The sequence below is a fragment of the Pinus tabuliformis genome, chromosome 6 (genome assembly GCF_031772625.1).
Source record: "Pinus tabuliformis cultivar Carrire ecotype Pingquan chromosome 6, CPIR1, whole genome shotgun sequence".
NCBI classification, from domain to species: Eukaryota; Viridiplantae; Streptophyta; class Pinopsida; order Pinales; family Pinaceae; genus Pinus; species Pinus tabuliformis.
The window spans coordinates 974,707,378-974,724,039 of NC_142292.1; the positions used below are offsets into that span (position 1 = coordinate 974,707,378).

Here is a 16,662-nt window from a genome sequence, read left to right on the forward strand (position 1 = left end):
AGAAATTCTCACTGTAGATTAATTGATTATGCAATGTACTAAAGCAAAATACTTAATCTACTTCTACAATCAAACTTGCAGAAAATTAATCGATTTGAGCAAGATCAAACAAAACATGTATAATAGAGAAGAAGAATCAATCACACATGAAACACAAAAGAATACTCTCTGGAAAGCCTCAGCTAAAAACCCCACTATCTGTATTATCATACAAGTGGAAATATCTCAGGATTACACAAAGCTTTAGCTCTCACAACTATCCAGCTCTCAATATAATCCTTCTCACTATTCATAGACAGACTAGACAACTCATATGCCTTTCCCTCTGTCCTCCAAGCCTCCTATTTCCTTGCGTGGTTTTCCTTGGGTGTTCCTGCTGTAACTTTGTGTGAAACTAATATCACACACTGCTCCAACACTATTCTAGTAATTGATAATACATTGTCCCTGCCTTTAATCTCAACTGGGCCTTTGTATGAATTGACATGCATGAGTTATTTATGAGAGAATATTCAATTATCTGGAGTACACTATTTTCATACATGCATGCATTAACTGACTGAACTCACAATTAGTTCCACAAACTGTTTGGAACTAATTTAACTAGACTTAACTTAGTTAACTGAGCTAACTAATTACAACTCAAATACAACTCATCCTTATCTCCTTAATTAAGGGATAACTTCCTCAATCAAAGGGATATCTATTTCATGACTTCACAAAGACTTCATGATTTAATTTCTCCAACTAATTAACTCAAGATGAATTAATTAATTATTTCTCAAACAACTGGTGAGACTAAATTTGAATTTTAATTCAAGGAGAAATTAAAATTGGAATATTCTTGTTGCCACATTTCAACATCCACCTATGTGATTTCCGTTGCTATTTGGAAACAACTCAAATCACCTAAGTTGTCCCCCTCCACCATTACTTTGCGTGCTTAGGACAAACACTCCTCCCAACCCATTGACATGTACCGCAACTGTCTAATAAACCTTGCGGGCAAGACTATTCATGTTGACATTGAGGTTATTAATGCCCCTTTGGATTACAATGTTCTCTTAGGTTATAGTTACACATATGCCATGTTAGCCATCGCATCCATGGTGTTCTGCAATATGTTCTTCCCCCATGAAGGGAATATTGTTACCATTGATCAATTGACTTACTATGAGTCGACATCCATGACTTCCCAAAGTCCATTATATCATCCCTATTAGATAAGCAGTCTCCAACTCCTCTTACCGATATTTCACCAGGAGTCTATAAAGATTCCTCATTGTTGGGTGCTTTCCTTGGTTCTCCCCCTCTCATCCTAGAGCCTAAATATATGAGTATTTTCATGTTACAAGCATCACGGGATGCTCCCAAGAAGTTTGGTACATCCAATCAACAGCCAACTCCTTAGCACCCCATTGTTGTTATCCTAGCTAAGCACCCTGTTGTTGTCCTACATTTGTGGGTGCCTTTCCTATGTTTCCACCAAGAACTATTCCTCCAAGTCTTAACCATCAAGGAAATATTCCTTAGGAACATTACCCTACAGGCCAGATACCTTTTTTATTCCCCCCTCTAGGAGTATTTTCTGTCCTTGTCATGGCTTCGCTGGTCCTTCCTAACATGACTTTGGTGATCCCAGTATGGTACATTGACCCCCCTACAAGAATTCTGCCCAGTTCATTTGGTCCCTACAACCCCTTTCACTGCTTCAGTTCCATCAAAACCCCAACAAGAACCCACTCTTGTTACGCAAGAATCCAGAAATTGGGGAAAAGCTAAGAGGAAAGAACTGAAAGATAAGGCTCCCGAAGCTCCTCCAACATCTAAGGCCCTAAAGCCATCACCTCTATGTTTTTCATGTAAAGTTATTAGGCACGCCACCAATAATTGTACCGAGCTTCCTCATCTCAAACCTTTGGTTCATGAAATGTTCCCTGAGTCAAATATCTTGAAGTCCATGTTAAATTCTTGGGTCCAACCAAAAAACTCAGAACGTTGCGTACAAATCACCCTTCTAGCCTATGTGATCATCATGGTCACTATTCCCACTGTTTCCCTCGTCTTGATGAATTTTGCGATTGCCTTGAAGTGCTTCACGAATACGAGGCCACTCATAGTGGAACCCCTACTCCTCTACCCATGGATTCTGGTACCCATAGTCAACCAGAATAGGGAGACTGTAGTCCCACCATCATGATCCCTCCCCTTGATGTCGAGATGACAGACACCATAGGTCATATCCTTTACTTTTCGTCATCCTTGAGTTCCTCATAAGCAAACCTTTCTAAGGTTTCTATTCGCGCTTCTATCGAACCTCTTTCGATAGAATCGCAGGTCTCAACATACATAGATCCTCTATCTACTAGCACGTCATCTGCCATTCCAGATGATGTGTATGTGAACCTTCTTTCTCAAGTCGATGCACCAGGTAATGCTACCGCATCATGTAGGCAGTCTTCCTCCCATCTGCCCATCTTCCAATCTGATGAGGACATCATGGAAGCTATGTCTACCCCTAATTACCCTTGCACTTGGGCAAGCAGGCATATTTTTCAGGATTCTGAAGGCCATTTTCTTCCTAATTCTCCTAGTGCACTCTACCTCAAGAAATTTTACCCATAGCATATCCCATTGATTTGTGCATATTTATTTATGTCGTGCATTTAGGTAGGTTGCATCATTTCTTTTAACGATTTGACACTTCACCAAGAAGCCATTTTTCCAAGAAGGGTCACTTCGCCGCCTCTCAAAATCAAATTTCTTCATAAAGTGACACTTGTACTTTAAGGACTACCTCCTCTTAATACTTGTCGTACCATGTGTCGATTTTCATCATGAGTAACCATTATTTACTTATGTTTTCGTGGTCCCCACCGGGCCTATTCTATGTGGCAGCATCATCGAGTCACCCTTGTTCAAACCATCCACGATGAGTCACCCTTGCATCCATGGAGTCTATTTAACATCCCATTATATTATGTCACACTATTCCATCCATATTTTTATACTGTTCATCCTGTGTTGCCCATTTTTGCCTCCAGTCATACTGTTCACATCCCCTCTGGAGTTAAGTCAGTCGCCACCACGTCAACCATGAACTTTATGCTCTGACAAGGGAAGTCATTTGTTTGTCCCTCGATACCACATTTTATATCATCCCTGGTGTCATTCCATCAGTAACATTACTATTTTCCCTTGTGCCTTAGTTGAGGATCCTCATTGCCTCACCTATCGCTGGCCCTATTCTCTCGACATCAGCTCATTTATTCTAGAAGAACAACCTAGAGGGCGGCGTATCTTGGTTCCAACTTCCATTCTTATTCGGAACCTTAAATTGAGCAGAGGGACTCATTATTGCCCTTTTACTTGTTTGTTTAATGTTAGTGATTCATACACTTGATGGTTTAGTGATGCAGTAGATTGTACTAGTGATTCCCGGGTGTGTGTGAGATGTTTCAGACCTCATGAGGGGGTGGCCCTTCAGGTATCCCCCCACATGCCTAGATGCACTACTATTATGCTACAACCTCATATTCAGTTCCACAAATTTGATGGTTTTGGTTCCTATCGATCGTACTGTTCATAGCATGCACGTCTCCTTTAGATGATCCATTCAGTTTTGCAGAGCCCTTGCCTATTCAACAGGGCTTCTTCAGTTGTTCTACTCTACCTCCCACCCATTTTTTGAGCGAAGGGTCATTATATCTCATGTACTCAAATATTATTGTATTCATTCCTGGCTCATGTTTTTCCAAGTGAATTATGTATATGGGACACATTGTATTTTTTTTTGGCTCTGTTATGCCAGCATATCATGTACCATTCAACATGTACTTCATTCCTCAGTTTTATGTTTCTGGGCCCACCATTATTTTTGTACTAAGTTATCTTGGTGAGTTTCAGTATGCCTCCCCCGCCTCATTGAGGTCCGGTACCACAACATAAATGAATACTTGCATAGGTCTCACCCCCTTTGTTCCTATCCTCTTTCGCTTCAGCTTTAATAGTCTCTGTCTTTCTCTCTTTGACTCGGCTGTGTTGTCTAGTGATTGTGTCTTTACAACGTACTTAGCCCATGCATTTTTCTCCTAGCACTTGTACGTTGGGGGGAAATCTGTTATCACCAAAAAATTGATCATCTAACCTAATTTACTAGATGGATCGAAATACACCATGTAAAGCCAATTTTACCATAGTAAAATTGTTTTCACTGTGAGAAATTACTTAATAAACCACCTTTGTAAAGTAATTTATAATTAAACCCATGAAGAATAACTCAATAAACCCTATTTATTTAATTTTCTTCTAGGAATAATTAATTAAACCATTGTTCAATTATTATTCCTTGTCATCTTTGACCCAATTATGAAAAATCAACAGATAAATCATTAGTTATCTTATTTTTCTCTAAGAATAATTAACTAATCACTAATTAATTATTATTCTTTTTAAAATTTGACTAAATCCCTTAGGAATAATTAAATAAATCATTATTTGTTTATTATTCTTTAATCGATTTCTTGAGATGATAAAGAAATCATTTATTTATTTAGTATTTATGAATAAAAGTTTAAATGCTTTTTCCCTCCTAACCAAATATGATAAAATATTCCAAGTAGTTATTCCAATAATGGGGTTAATAATATTTTATTATTGCTCATTATTTGAGAATAACTCAATATTTTGTTATAAATAGAAGAGTTTTCAAGTCGTTATTCACTTTTGATTATTTTCATTGTTGCACTCACTGTTGTAACTCTGATTATTTTCATTGTCCGCCACCATTTTTCTTACATTTGAGTTCCCATTGAGCTCAAAAATTTTATTTGTTGGGTTTACACATTACAATGGAGAGAGACTCTACAAAAGCTGATGAAGTTTGAGGATAGCCAAAAAGCCATCCCATAGAGGGAGTCTGGTAACATTTATTTGTTCCCTTCATAGGTGTTATAATAAAATCTATTCTTTGTATATCTAGTTTCCATTGTATGATTGGAGTTATTACTATTATTTTTGCTATTTAACTATGATTGTGGCATAGATCAGGAGTTTGGCAGGTTTTGTTTCTATTAGTTGCTGCAACTCTCCAATGTTTAGTAGCAAGAAAGTCTCTATTTGATTTTGCCTTGGTCAAATTGAGAGAATTCGAATTTCCAAATCAATGAACAACTTTGATGTATTTAACTTGTGTGACATTGATCTTGTCACTCATTTAGCTAAGTAAATTTGAGTTAGAGGAATTAGATTTTAGTTAATCATGTGTGAATACTAATTTGTAGAGATCAAGGTCAGTTATTTCAAGTTGTTTTCAGTGAAACTAGGTCTAATAGTTGGAGGAACTAGTTGAAGGTTAGTTGTGCAGTGGGAATTCAATCAAACTCAATAATCATCTAGTTAACTGATCAATCAAGCCAAGAGAGATATTTCATGCAGAGAATTCGAGTTCCCCAATTGTGGTTGAGATTTGAAGAAATTGTAGCATCAGTTGTAGACTTGTCTTGAGTGTACAAGTGTTTCATGCAATCATATGATAAACCTTGGGAATTATGAAAGCATGTTGGAGGAAATTCCTAAATAATAGGGGCCTAATTTCCTCAAGAATTGTGCAAGGAAATAGGTGCTCAAGTAGAGGAAAAAATTGATTCAGTCTTAGTCAAAGCTTCTTAGTGAGTAGAGAGATAGGTTATTCACTTGCAAGTTGTGCTCAACTGAGCAAAGCAGTTGTAATACATCCCTATTCATCGTATTAATGCAAGCAAGAAAAGGGGTTTTTAGTAGATTGCTTTCCCATGGAAAAATATTGTGTGCATGTATGTTATTTCTCATTGCAGATTTTGATTGATGTTCTAAATTGTGAATTGAATATCATAGAGAAGTAGAGTATGTTTTTTTCTTGTGATTTTGATTGAAATTTCATGAGAATTTACAAATATACACCATAATTTCTACAATGGAACCTAACACATTTTTTTTTTTTGGGGAAGACCAACTTGAAGAAAAGGATGGACACTAATGTGCAAAATGGTTCGATTTGAAGAGTAAAACTGTTAAGCTTAATTTGGAGAAGAACCCAATGCTTCTTACTGCTAAGATTTTTAGAAATTTTTGATAGGAAATGTAAGATACAATGAGCAAGAATATAACTCTCTTATTAAGATATATGGATATGAAGGAAAGCCCTTATTACTCCCTAATTTTGTTCTTAACATATACTTTGTTGCTGAAGTATTCAAATAGTACAACCCTTGGTTGATTTTATTTGATAAGAAAAAAAAGGTAATTTATTACACTTACCCTAACTATAGGAGATATTATAGTAAGGAATTATACCGATTTTATACAATTTTCTAACTTATTGAAATATTTTAATTTAATTGAAGTTGAATCCTTCCAAGTATTCAACCCTGAAGGTATATTTTCTTATGACTTGGAATCCATAAGATGTGCCAATTTGTTCACAAGGATTTTACGAGAAAGTGGAGACAACCAATTTTTTAAGACACCTACCCCAACTTACCATGTTATGATAAAAGGAAGTACTAATATTGAAGGAAAAGTGAAGCAAAGAGGGAAAGGCCCGCAAGTTCTCATTGGACTCCAGAACCACAAATTGGTCGAAGTTCCTCTTCTACACATAAGAGAAAAGAAACAATTTTTATTATAGGAAACACTAACGACCAACATCATGGAAATGATGATGAAGGAGAGCCACCTCCTCATGTTTCTCTTGAAAAATGACATGTATTTTCTTCATATAAAATTGAAATTTCAAGTAAAAAGGAGTCAAAGAATGCAAAAGGGTCCATCGACATGGAAGTAGAGAGTATTGTAGTTATAGAATGGGTACTCACATAAATGGTTGAAGTCCAATTTTTTTTGAAGAACTGGATGCTAAACATCCTATTGTATTTGCATATTATCCTTTAACCATGTAGGACACCCATTATGACAAGTCTACTAAGAAGTTGCAATTTGAAAAGGTGTAAAAAAAGAACAATGTAGTGAGTCAAATGAAGAGTGGAATATATTTTTTAGGAGTCATACCTTTTGAACTCCTAAAACTACATTAGACTATATGGGATGGTCTTGCTCATTATGTAATAGAGAAATAAGTTGAAAATTTAATATTGAAAAATAGGATACATGAGCTTGAAGAAGCTCTTAATCCACCACCACTATTCATGATTCCATTATCTATTCAAGAACTCTAATTAACAATAACACTTGGAATACCCAAAGGATCAAAAGGATACACAATTTTTTATAGGAATTAGAACATATGTCACTATGAATATTGTTAAGAGACTTCATATTATAGAAGAAGCTTGGGAAACTCATCGAGAGTTTAGCCAGCACATGGGCCTTAAATGACTTCAAAGCCACCATATGAATTAGTTGTTTTTAACTGTTGGGTTGTGTTATATTCTTTCCACGACTAACGCACGTAGTGAACCGGGGGGTTAGAGGGGGGGCGGAGCGCCCCCTTCGTTGCGCAGCGGGGGGGTCACGGGGGGGCGGCAGCCCCCCCTGTCCAGGGGGTTTGAGTAGCCCCCCTCTACGGGGTCCGGGGCAGCGCCCCGAGAATTTTTTTTTTTAGACCCTATATTAAGTTGGGCGAACCTACCTATGGTTTTCGGTCCATGGTTTTGGATGCGATGGTTTTCGGTCCATGGTATTGGATGCTTCGGCATGTATAAATATGTATTGTAACATTGAAAGGAATATAATGAAAAATCAAGATGGTAGTCCCGGCTTTGGGATCCAGGGGAAATCCCTGTGTATATGTGTTTTATGTGTTATGCTCTCGCTTTGTTTATTTTTCTGTGATTTAGAATTCGTATGTAGGTAATTTCTGTATGGGGTTGAAACCTACATTTGGTATCAGAGCAGTTTTGGCTTCAAGGGGACGCCTTTGTTGCTGAGGGGTTTCGTTCGGACCTGTGGTAGACCTTGTTCAATGGGAGATCTGTGAGATCGATTCTAGTGGTGAAAGAAGATGGTGAGCAGCAGAAAGATAGAGATCGAGAAGTTCAATGATCAGAGTTTTGAGTTGTGGAAACTCAAGATGGAGGATTTGTTGGTGGATAAAGATCAGTGGATCGTGGTAGATCCAGGTACTAAACCAATGGGTGTGACCGATGAAGAATGGAAGAATTTGGATCAGAAGGCAAAGAGCACAATACGATTGTGTGTCTCAGATTTAGTATTGCTGAATGTATCATGGGAAGCTACGATGAAGGGTTTGTGGGACAAGTTAGGGACTTTGTACCAATCTAAGTCTCTGGTGAATAAACTGTTCCTGCGGAAAAAGTTGTATAACCTGAGGATGAAAGATGGAGACTCGGTGACATAGCATCTGAATGCATTTAATACTGTGGTAAGTCAGTTAGCGTCTGTTGATATTAAAATTTTAGATGAAGATAAGTGCATCAGTTTGTTGTGTTCTCTACCAGATTTGTGGGATAGTTTGGTTATTGCAATAGGTAGCAATGCAACTGCTTTGCAGTTTGATGAAATAGTCTTAGCCTTGCTGACAGAGGAGATGAGATGGAAAAATATGGAGAGCCAGAATGGCGATGCCTTGTCTATACGAGGACGGTCCCAGAATAGAAACAAAAATAAGTCATCGAATGGGAGATCTAAATCTAGAGGGAGATCTAAATCTCCAGGAAAACCTGTAAAGGTGGTGTGCTGGAAATGCGGAAAGGAAGGGCACTTCAAAAGGGACTGTAAATCCAAAGCTCCTGATAAAGGAAAGGGATCTGATGATGCTCCTTCTGTAGAGGCGAAAACCACCTCAGATGAAGGTGGGGATGTGTACTTGGCTTCTTCAAGTACACATGTAGATCATGAGGCATGGTTGATTGACTTAGGTGCATCCTTTCACTTCACTCCCCCTAGAGAGTGGTTCTGCGAGTATGAGAAATACGATGGTGGTGATGTCTTCTTAGGAGATGATAGGAAGGCTAGAATCATTGGTTGTGGAAAAGTAAAGTTGAAGTTGCAAGGTGGAAGGGTTAAAACACTTCCGGGTGTTCTGCATATTCCTGCATTGGCCAGAAATCTGATTTCTGTAAGCAAGTTGGATGATGCAGGTGTAAAAACAGTGTTCGAGAAGGATACCTGCAAGATGGTTCGAGGAGCACTGGTATTGATGCAGGGAGTTCAGACTGGAACTCTATACAAGCTGCAAGGTAGCACTGTTGTTGATGGATGCAACATTTTTGTAGTTCCTGAAAACTGGAGCTGAAAATCTAGTGGTCTTTGCAGAGAAGACCATGCTGTGGCATCAAAGGCTTGGACATATTGGAGAGAAGGGCCTTCGAATATTTCATGGTAAAGGTATGGTAGAAGGTATGAGTAATAGCTCTCTGGATTTTGATTTCTGTGAAAATTGTGTATATGGGAAGCAGAATCGCGTGAGTTTTCCCTCTGGTGCTAAGAGGGAGAAACAGATATTAGAGCTTGTGCACAGTGATGTGTTTGGACCTGTGAAGGTTCCATCACTGGGTAAGTCTGTGTACTATGTATCATTTATAGATGACTTCTCAAGGAATACATGGATATATTTCCTTAAGAAGAAATCTGAAGTCTTTGACAGGTTTAAAGAATTTAAGGCTCTGGTGGAAAATCAGACAGAGAAGAAGATAAAGTTGCTAAGGACAGATAATGGTGGAGAGTTTTGCAGTAAAGAATTTGAAGAATTCTGTAAGAAGTGTGGTATAGCATGGAAGAAGATTACTCCATATACACCTCAACAAAATGGAGTCACAGAAAGAATGAACAAGACGTTGATGGAAAGGGCAAGAAGCATGCTCAGTGCTGCCGGGTTAGGACAGGAATTCTGGGCTGAGGCGGTGGATACTGCATGTTACTTGGTCAATAGGTCACCTTCACCAGTGTTGGAGGATAAGACTCCACAAGAAGTATGGACTGGTAAGAAACCCTCTCTTTCACATCTGAGGGTATTTGGATGTGATGCATATGTACATGTTCCAAAGGAGAAACGAACCAAGTTGGATAGTAAATCTGAAAAGTGCATATTTATTGGGTATAAGGATGGTTTAAAAGGTTATAAGCTTTGGAACCCAGTCACACGGAAGGTTGTGTACAGTCGAGATGTGGTGTTCAGAGAGGTAAAAGATGTTATTAAACATGAAGTCCAACCAAAGGAACCTGAGAAGATAGAGTTTGAGCTAAAGGAGGAAGAATCAGACTCTACGGTAGAGGAGGAATCAGAAGATGAAGAACCACAAACTCCAGTTGTGAGAAGATCAGCTCGAGAAAGAAGGCAGCCAGAAAGGTATAGTCCTTCTGCTTTCTATTCAAATTTTGCTTTGTCTGTTACTGATGATGATCCTAGAACTGTGAAGGAAGCAGTAGATCCAGAGGATGGAAAACTCTAGAAAGAGGCCATGGTTGATGAAATGACATCTTTTCACAAAAATGAGGCTTGGGATCTGGTGGAGTTGCCGGCTAGAAGGAAACCCATTGGCAGAAAATGGGTGTTCAAAAAGAAAATAAATGTAGAAGGGAAGGTGGAGAAATGCAAAGCTCGGTTGGTAGCAAAAGGTTATTCCCAGGTGCCGGGAATTGATTTTGGTGATATTTTTCTCCTGTTGCTAAGGTAACTTCTATTAGGTTACTTTTATCTGTTGTTGCTGCTTTTGATTTTGAGGTAGAACAGATGGATGTGAAGACAACATTTCTTCACGGAGATTTGGAAGAGGAAATCTACATGAAGCAACCTGAAGGCTTTGTGGTGAAGGGTACGAAAGAACTGGTATGCAAGTTAAAGAAGTCTCTGTATGGGTTAAAACAGTCACCAAGGATGTGGTATCAGAAATTTGATACATTTATACGGGGACTTGGCTTCACCAGAAGCAAAGAAGATCACTGTGTGTATTTTAAATTGATTGGTGACCGTGTTATTTATCTGGTATTGTATGTGGATGATATGTTGCTGGTTGGAAATGACAAAGAAATTATCCAGGATTTGAAGACCCAATTGTCCTCCAAATTCGACATGAAAGATCTTGGTGCTGCAAACTATATTTTGGGCATGGAAATTAAAAGAGATCGGGCAAAGAGGAAGCTCTGGTTAAACCAGAGGAAGTATGTCGAGACAATACTGCAGAGGTTTAATATGCAGGATAGTAAACCGATGAAGGTTCCTATTCCTATATGTGTGAGGTTATCTGCTGAACAGTGTCCCAAGACACAAGAAGAGGAAGAGGACATGTCCCGTGTTCCATATGCGAGTGCAGTCAGTAGCCTGATGTATGCAATGGTCTGTACTAGACCAGACATTGCACATGCAGTGGGAGTATTGAGCAGGTTTATGTCAAAACCAGGGAAGGAGCACTGGACAGTAGTGAAGCGGGTTTTCAGGTATTTGTGTGGCACTAGTGATTATGGTTTGTGCTACCAAGGAAGACCAGGATTGGACAGAGTGTTGGATATTCATGGCTTCGTTGATGCAGACTGGGCTGGAGATCTAGATCAGAGAAGATCTATAAGTGGGTATGTGTTTAAAACCTATTTGGAGGTGCAGTCAGTTGGATGCATAAGAAACAATCTGTAGTGGCACTATCAACTACAGAGGCAAAATACATGGCAGCCACTCATGCAAGCAAGGAAGCAGTTTGGTTGCATAGATTGTGTTCAATTATGGGGTTAGTACAGGGAGCTATAAGAATAGACTGTGACAGCCAAAGTGCAATTTTCTTGGCAAAGAACTCTGCTTATCATTCAAAGACAAAGCACATTGATGTTCAGTATCACTTTGTGATGGATATGATAGAAGACAAAAAGGTGTTGCTGGTAAAGGTGGACACTTTGAAGAATACTGTAGATGCATTGACAAAATCTGTGAGCTCTGAGAATTTCTCTTGGTGTAGAGAAACAATGGGCATTTCAGGGCTGGAAAAATGACTAAGCTCTCCTGTGTCCCCCTGTGGAAAGAAAACAACAAGTGGGAGATTGTTGGGTTGTGTTATATTCTTTCCACGACTAACCCACGTAGTGAACCGGGGGGTTAGAGGGGGGGGCGGAGTGCCCCCTTCATTGCGTCGATTTTGCAGAGGGGGCGGCAGCCCTGCCTGTCCGGGGTGTTTGAGGGGGGCGGGTAGCCCCCCTCTACGAGGTCCGGGGCAGCGCCCCAGGAATTTTTTTTTTTTTGGACCCTATATTAGGTTGGGCGAACCTACCTATGGTTTTCGGTCCATGGTTTTGGACGCGATGGTTTTCGGTCCATGGTATTGGATGCTTCGGAATGTATAAATATGTCTTGTAACATTGAAAGGAATATAATGAAAAATCAAGCTGGTAGTCTCGGTTTTGGGATCCAGGAGAAAATCTATGTGTATATGTGTTTTATGTGTTATGCTCTCGCATTGTTTATTTTTCTGTGATTTAGAATTCGTATGCAGGTAATTTCTATACGGGGTTGAAACCTACATTAACCTTAAATCAAGTATTGTATAAATTTATTCAAAGAAGGAATATTCCAACTTTAACCCATCGAGAGTTAAGAAGTAAGAAAATAAGAAAAGATATTTAGGTCCTAGCTTTAAAATAATTGAAAGAATTATCTACTCTTCCTTTCTATTAACGTTACGAGCGATTACCTGTTGAAGCAAAGTATAATACTTTGAAAAGAAGTCCTCTAGAGTTCAAAAAATTCTTGGGCGAAATGATATTTTCTCATCCTCCTATTGATTTCCTCTCAACTCATCTAGATGTTCCTCCAACTTGGTGCATACCTTGTTGGGTGTGTTACAAGCATCAATGTGGAAGCGGAGGTTCAGGGAAATTGAAAAGAAGAGATTATATAATATATTATAGCTTGTGATCATACATGGGACGATATGCATCATCATTCCTATATTTTAGCTTGGGATGTGTTTACTCTAATGAATCCATCTACCGAGTATGCTATCAAAATGAATGACACTCTCCTCTAGAAAGGTTGACTGATTCAAGAATGACATCCCTATCCGGACACATTTGAGGAAGGTAACATGGTCAACTTTTTTCCCACCATGAAGGTGTGTGTGTGTATATATATATTATTACTATCACAAAAAACATTCTTCTTGGATAAAACTATTATCTTAAAAGGGTTGCTACCTATAAGGCTTGTTTCCAAGAGCTCCATGATGCCTTTACTAGGTCTTATTCAAAGATGGTAAGACTTATCATCACCATTGTTGAAGATCATATTGATATGCTTTTGTAGAAACAACATCGTATCCATCCTACTAAGGCTTGTACTATCAAAGTGATATTTTAATAGCTTATTAGACAAGATTCATCTATCTAACTGGATACACTTAATGGGTCTTTGAAATAGCCCCATCACTTTAAAGAAACAAGACACCATTCATGTATCTATTAATTTCCATGATATTTCATGTTGAGTCTTGCAAAGTACATATTATCTAACCAAAACACAGGAAGATATGCAAATTCGTTAACTTACTGTAAGGATACCCATTTCCTAACACATAATCCAATCGCACTTGATGTAATAAATAATGAGGATAAAATAGGGAAAACTAGTTGTTTTTTAGGAAATATGTGGTTGGAATGGAAAGTTAAAGGTGGCCATACTTCCCATTTATCTAAAACTACTTATCTTCATCATCATCATTCAATTGGTGGTATTATGCTAGGGGCGTGATTGTCCTCCTAGCTAAGTCTCTCATACCCTGGTCATCCATAACTACCCTCCTCAAAATTGGGGGCTAGTCCATTGGTCCATGTAGACATATCACGGTCCTCAAGGTTCTTCCAACCATATTTTGATACTCCATGCAACAATTGATCTAGTTGATCGCACAGATCATTTATTGGTCAACTTGAACTAGTCAATGTATTTATGCATAAAACATAATCACTTACCCCATGCTCTTCTAGGTGGGAGAAGAAGCTCTAAATGTCCTTGTAATTCACTCCCTCATAAGGACAACCCTCAATGTGGATCACCCATTTAATCCCAATGAGAAAAGAATTTAGGGAAAAAACCATTTATTATAGCACCACCTCGTCTTATCTCAATAATTATCCTCACTTATTCATCCTTGGGCTCTTTAGGGATCCACACATGAGGATAGACTATCATAATGTTCTCACACAAAATGAACTAAGTCAACCCCAAAAATCAACCAAGTCAACCCAAAAATCAACTAAGTCAACCCCAAAAATAAGGTAAAATTACCCAACACCACTAAATACATATTAATAGAAAACTTAAAAACAAAAATACCACACCAATTTGCCCAAAAAATCATTATTTTTAACTATTTACTAGACCCATTAATATGGGTGGCCCCAAAAATCATTATTTTACGTGTGGACGTCATCAAACCCAACCAAACCCCCAAATTATTGTTATTAACCCTTGATTGTAACACCTCATTTTCTTGGAAATCATCTCTTCTTTTTTACAAAAAAATATTTTTTGGCGAAGATCACATAAGACATCATTTGTCGACGCGTTTGGAACCAACCAGTGTGATTCATCTCTTCTTTTATTCATATAAATATAACATAACCGTCTCTATATTCCTATGTACATTATAACTCTCCTCAACTAAACTACAGCCTCCGCGGCTTTAACAAACTAGTACAGCCTCCGCGACTCTCTGCGGCTTTAACAAACTACTACAGCCTCCGCGGCTTTAACGACAGGAGCGAAGGTATGTAATATCTTCCACATCGAAATTTCTGCATTAAGTTTCTGCGGTACCATTCTTGTTGACGAGTTGCGGTAACATTTTTCACGTTGGTATTCCTGGCGCCAATTAGTTATATCTCTCTCTTCCTATGGGCACATTCTTCATCCATTGTAAATATTTAATATTAGTGTATTTGCGTGTATATTTTAGATGAAAATTAGAATATTTATTTGAATTTTTTCTTAACCAATAGCAATTAAAATTAAATGTTTGATTTTGTATTTATTAGTTTTACTATTTCAACTCTTTTGTGAAAATTGATTAATGTCTAGTCTCCTTAGAGTGTTACATAAATAGAACTACTCACGCTAAATATATTGAATAAAATTAGTCTGGTTTTGATATAAAGTGTGTTAAATTTTGTAATTTTTTTTTGTATTTGGTTTTTAATTACCATGGTTATATTCAAATTTGTTTTAAAAAGAATGAATAATCTTTGTGGGATCTTTGTTAGAGAGGAGAAAAGAGGAGGCTAAAGCAATGCACGACAAGTACCCCAATAAGATACCTATACGCTCAAATCATTTCTAGAATAAGTTATTTCTTCCATGGTTAGATATTTTAAATATTTCGCTATATAATATTATTTCAAAAACAAAATCTAATTTCAATAGTTTTGTTTTTGTTGATTAAAACTTCTCATGAAGAGTGAATCTTTTCTCAAAATTTATTTTTATAAAATATGCTCTCTTATTGGTTCTTGCAGGTTATTGTTGAAAAAGCAGAGAGAAGTGACATCCCAGATATTGATAAGAAAAAGTAAGACTCTTTTATCAAATAACTTATTGTTCTTTGATTCTCTCACTTGATAATTATTAGAATACATCTTTAAAAAAATTGCTTATTTGCGAATGGAATGACAATGTTGCACTCAAATCAAGTTTTTTAAAATTAATGTTATTTTCATTTTTTATTTTCAGATATATGGTTCCATCAGATTTTACCGTGGGACAATTTGTATATATCATACGTAAGAAAATAAAGCTCACTGAAGAGAAAGCAATATTTATTTTTGTGAACAATGTGCTTCCACCAACTGGTAAGTTCAATCGAATCAGTTTTATCATAGTTACAACTTTTCCACTATTACTCTATGTCATTACTTGGTTCTAAGTTAAACTTCATTGCTATCTCCTTTTTTCCATAGATTTTTTTTTTTTTTTTTTAAAGCTGAAAATGAGCATTTTGTCATCTAATCCTTGTCTATGTTATAACTTATCAATTCCTTATGGTGTATTCATTTCTATGCAGCTGCTCTAATGTGTACTGTATATGAGGAGCACAAGGATGAAGATGGGTTTCTTCACTTTACATATAGTGGTGAAAAGACTTTTGGTCATAACATTGAGGCTTATTTATAGCCTTAAGAAACTCTTATTTCTGTCCATTTAAATATAGTGCAAATGAAATTTAAAGGGAACTTTTGTATGTATATGGATACTAGAATTAACATTCTAGTTACTATGTATAAAATGCTTTAAAAACATTTATTGTGTGCATATTGCCAAAATATGTAATCTACTTTACCATTTTACATATTTTGAGACTTTAAATTTGGATTATTGGTTTTTCCCATCTATATGGATCAAATCTATTTTTACTCTGAGAGTGTTTTGAGAGTGGTTTGCATCTCAACAGATTTGATCCCACAAAGTTATTTTTATTTTAATGTAATTTTTTTTTACCAATTTTTTTTTTTCTTCACATTGTTTTTATTTTATTTTCACCAAGTTAAAATTTTTACATTACATTTAAGTAATGCAAACCTCTTTCTGAGTGCAAAGCTTGAGAAGAGGAACATTAGAAACTAGAAAATAGCGTCTCTCTCTATGTGTGTGTGTATGTTATTAATAGGTGTATATGAGTATATTGAATTATTTTTATTATTAATATTTTTTAAAATGTTCAAAAATTACAA

The 16,662-nt window shown here is 37.1% G+C and overlaps 1 protein-coding gene across 1 annotated transcript; it reads left to right on the forward strand.

The window, feature by feature from the left end:
- Nucleotides 1–13,352: 13,352 nt before the first annotated feature.
- Nucleotides 13,353–16,105, forward strand: LOC149262249 (autophagy-related protein 8C-like; the record flags this gene model as incomplete). The annotated part of the gene is made up of 5 exons (XM_089376276.1): nt 13,353–13,391; nt 15,201–15,253; nt 15,450–15,503; nt 15,665–15,783; nt 15,996–16,105. Coding segments are annotated over 5 exons (375 nt in total), but the record flags the coding sequence as incomplete, so codon positions are not given.
- Between the last annotated feature and the right edge of the window lie 557 nt (nt 16,106–16,662).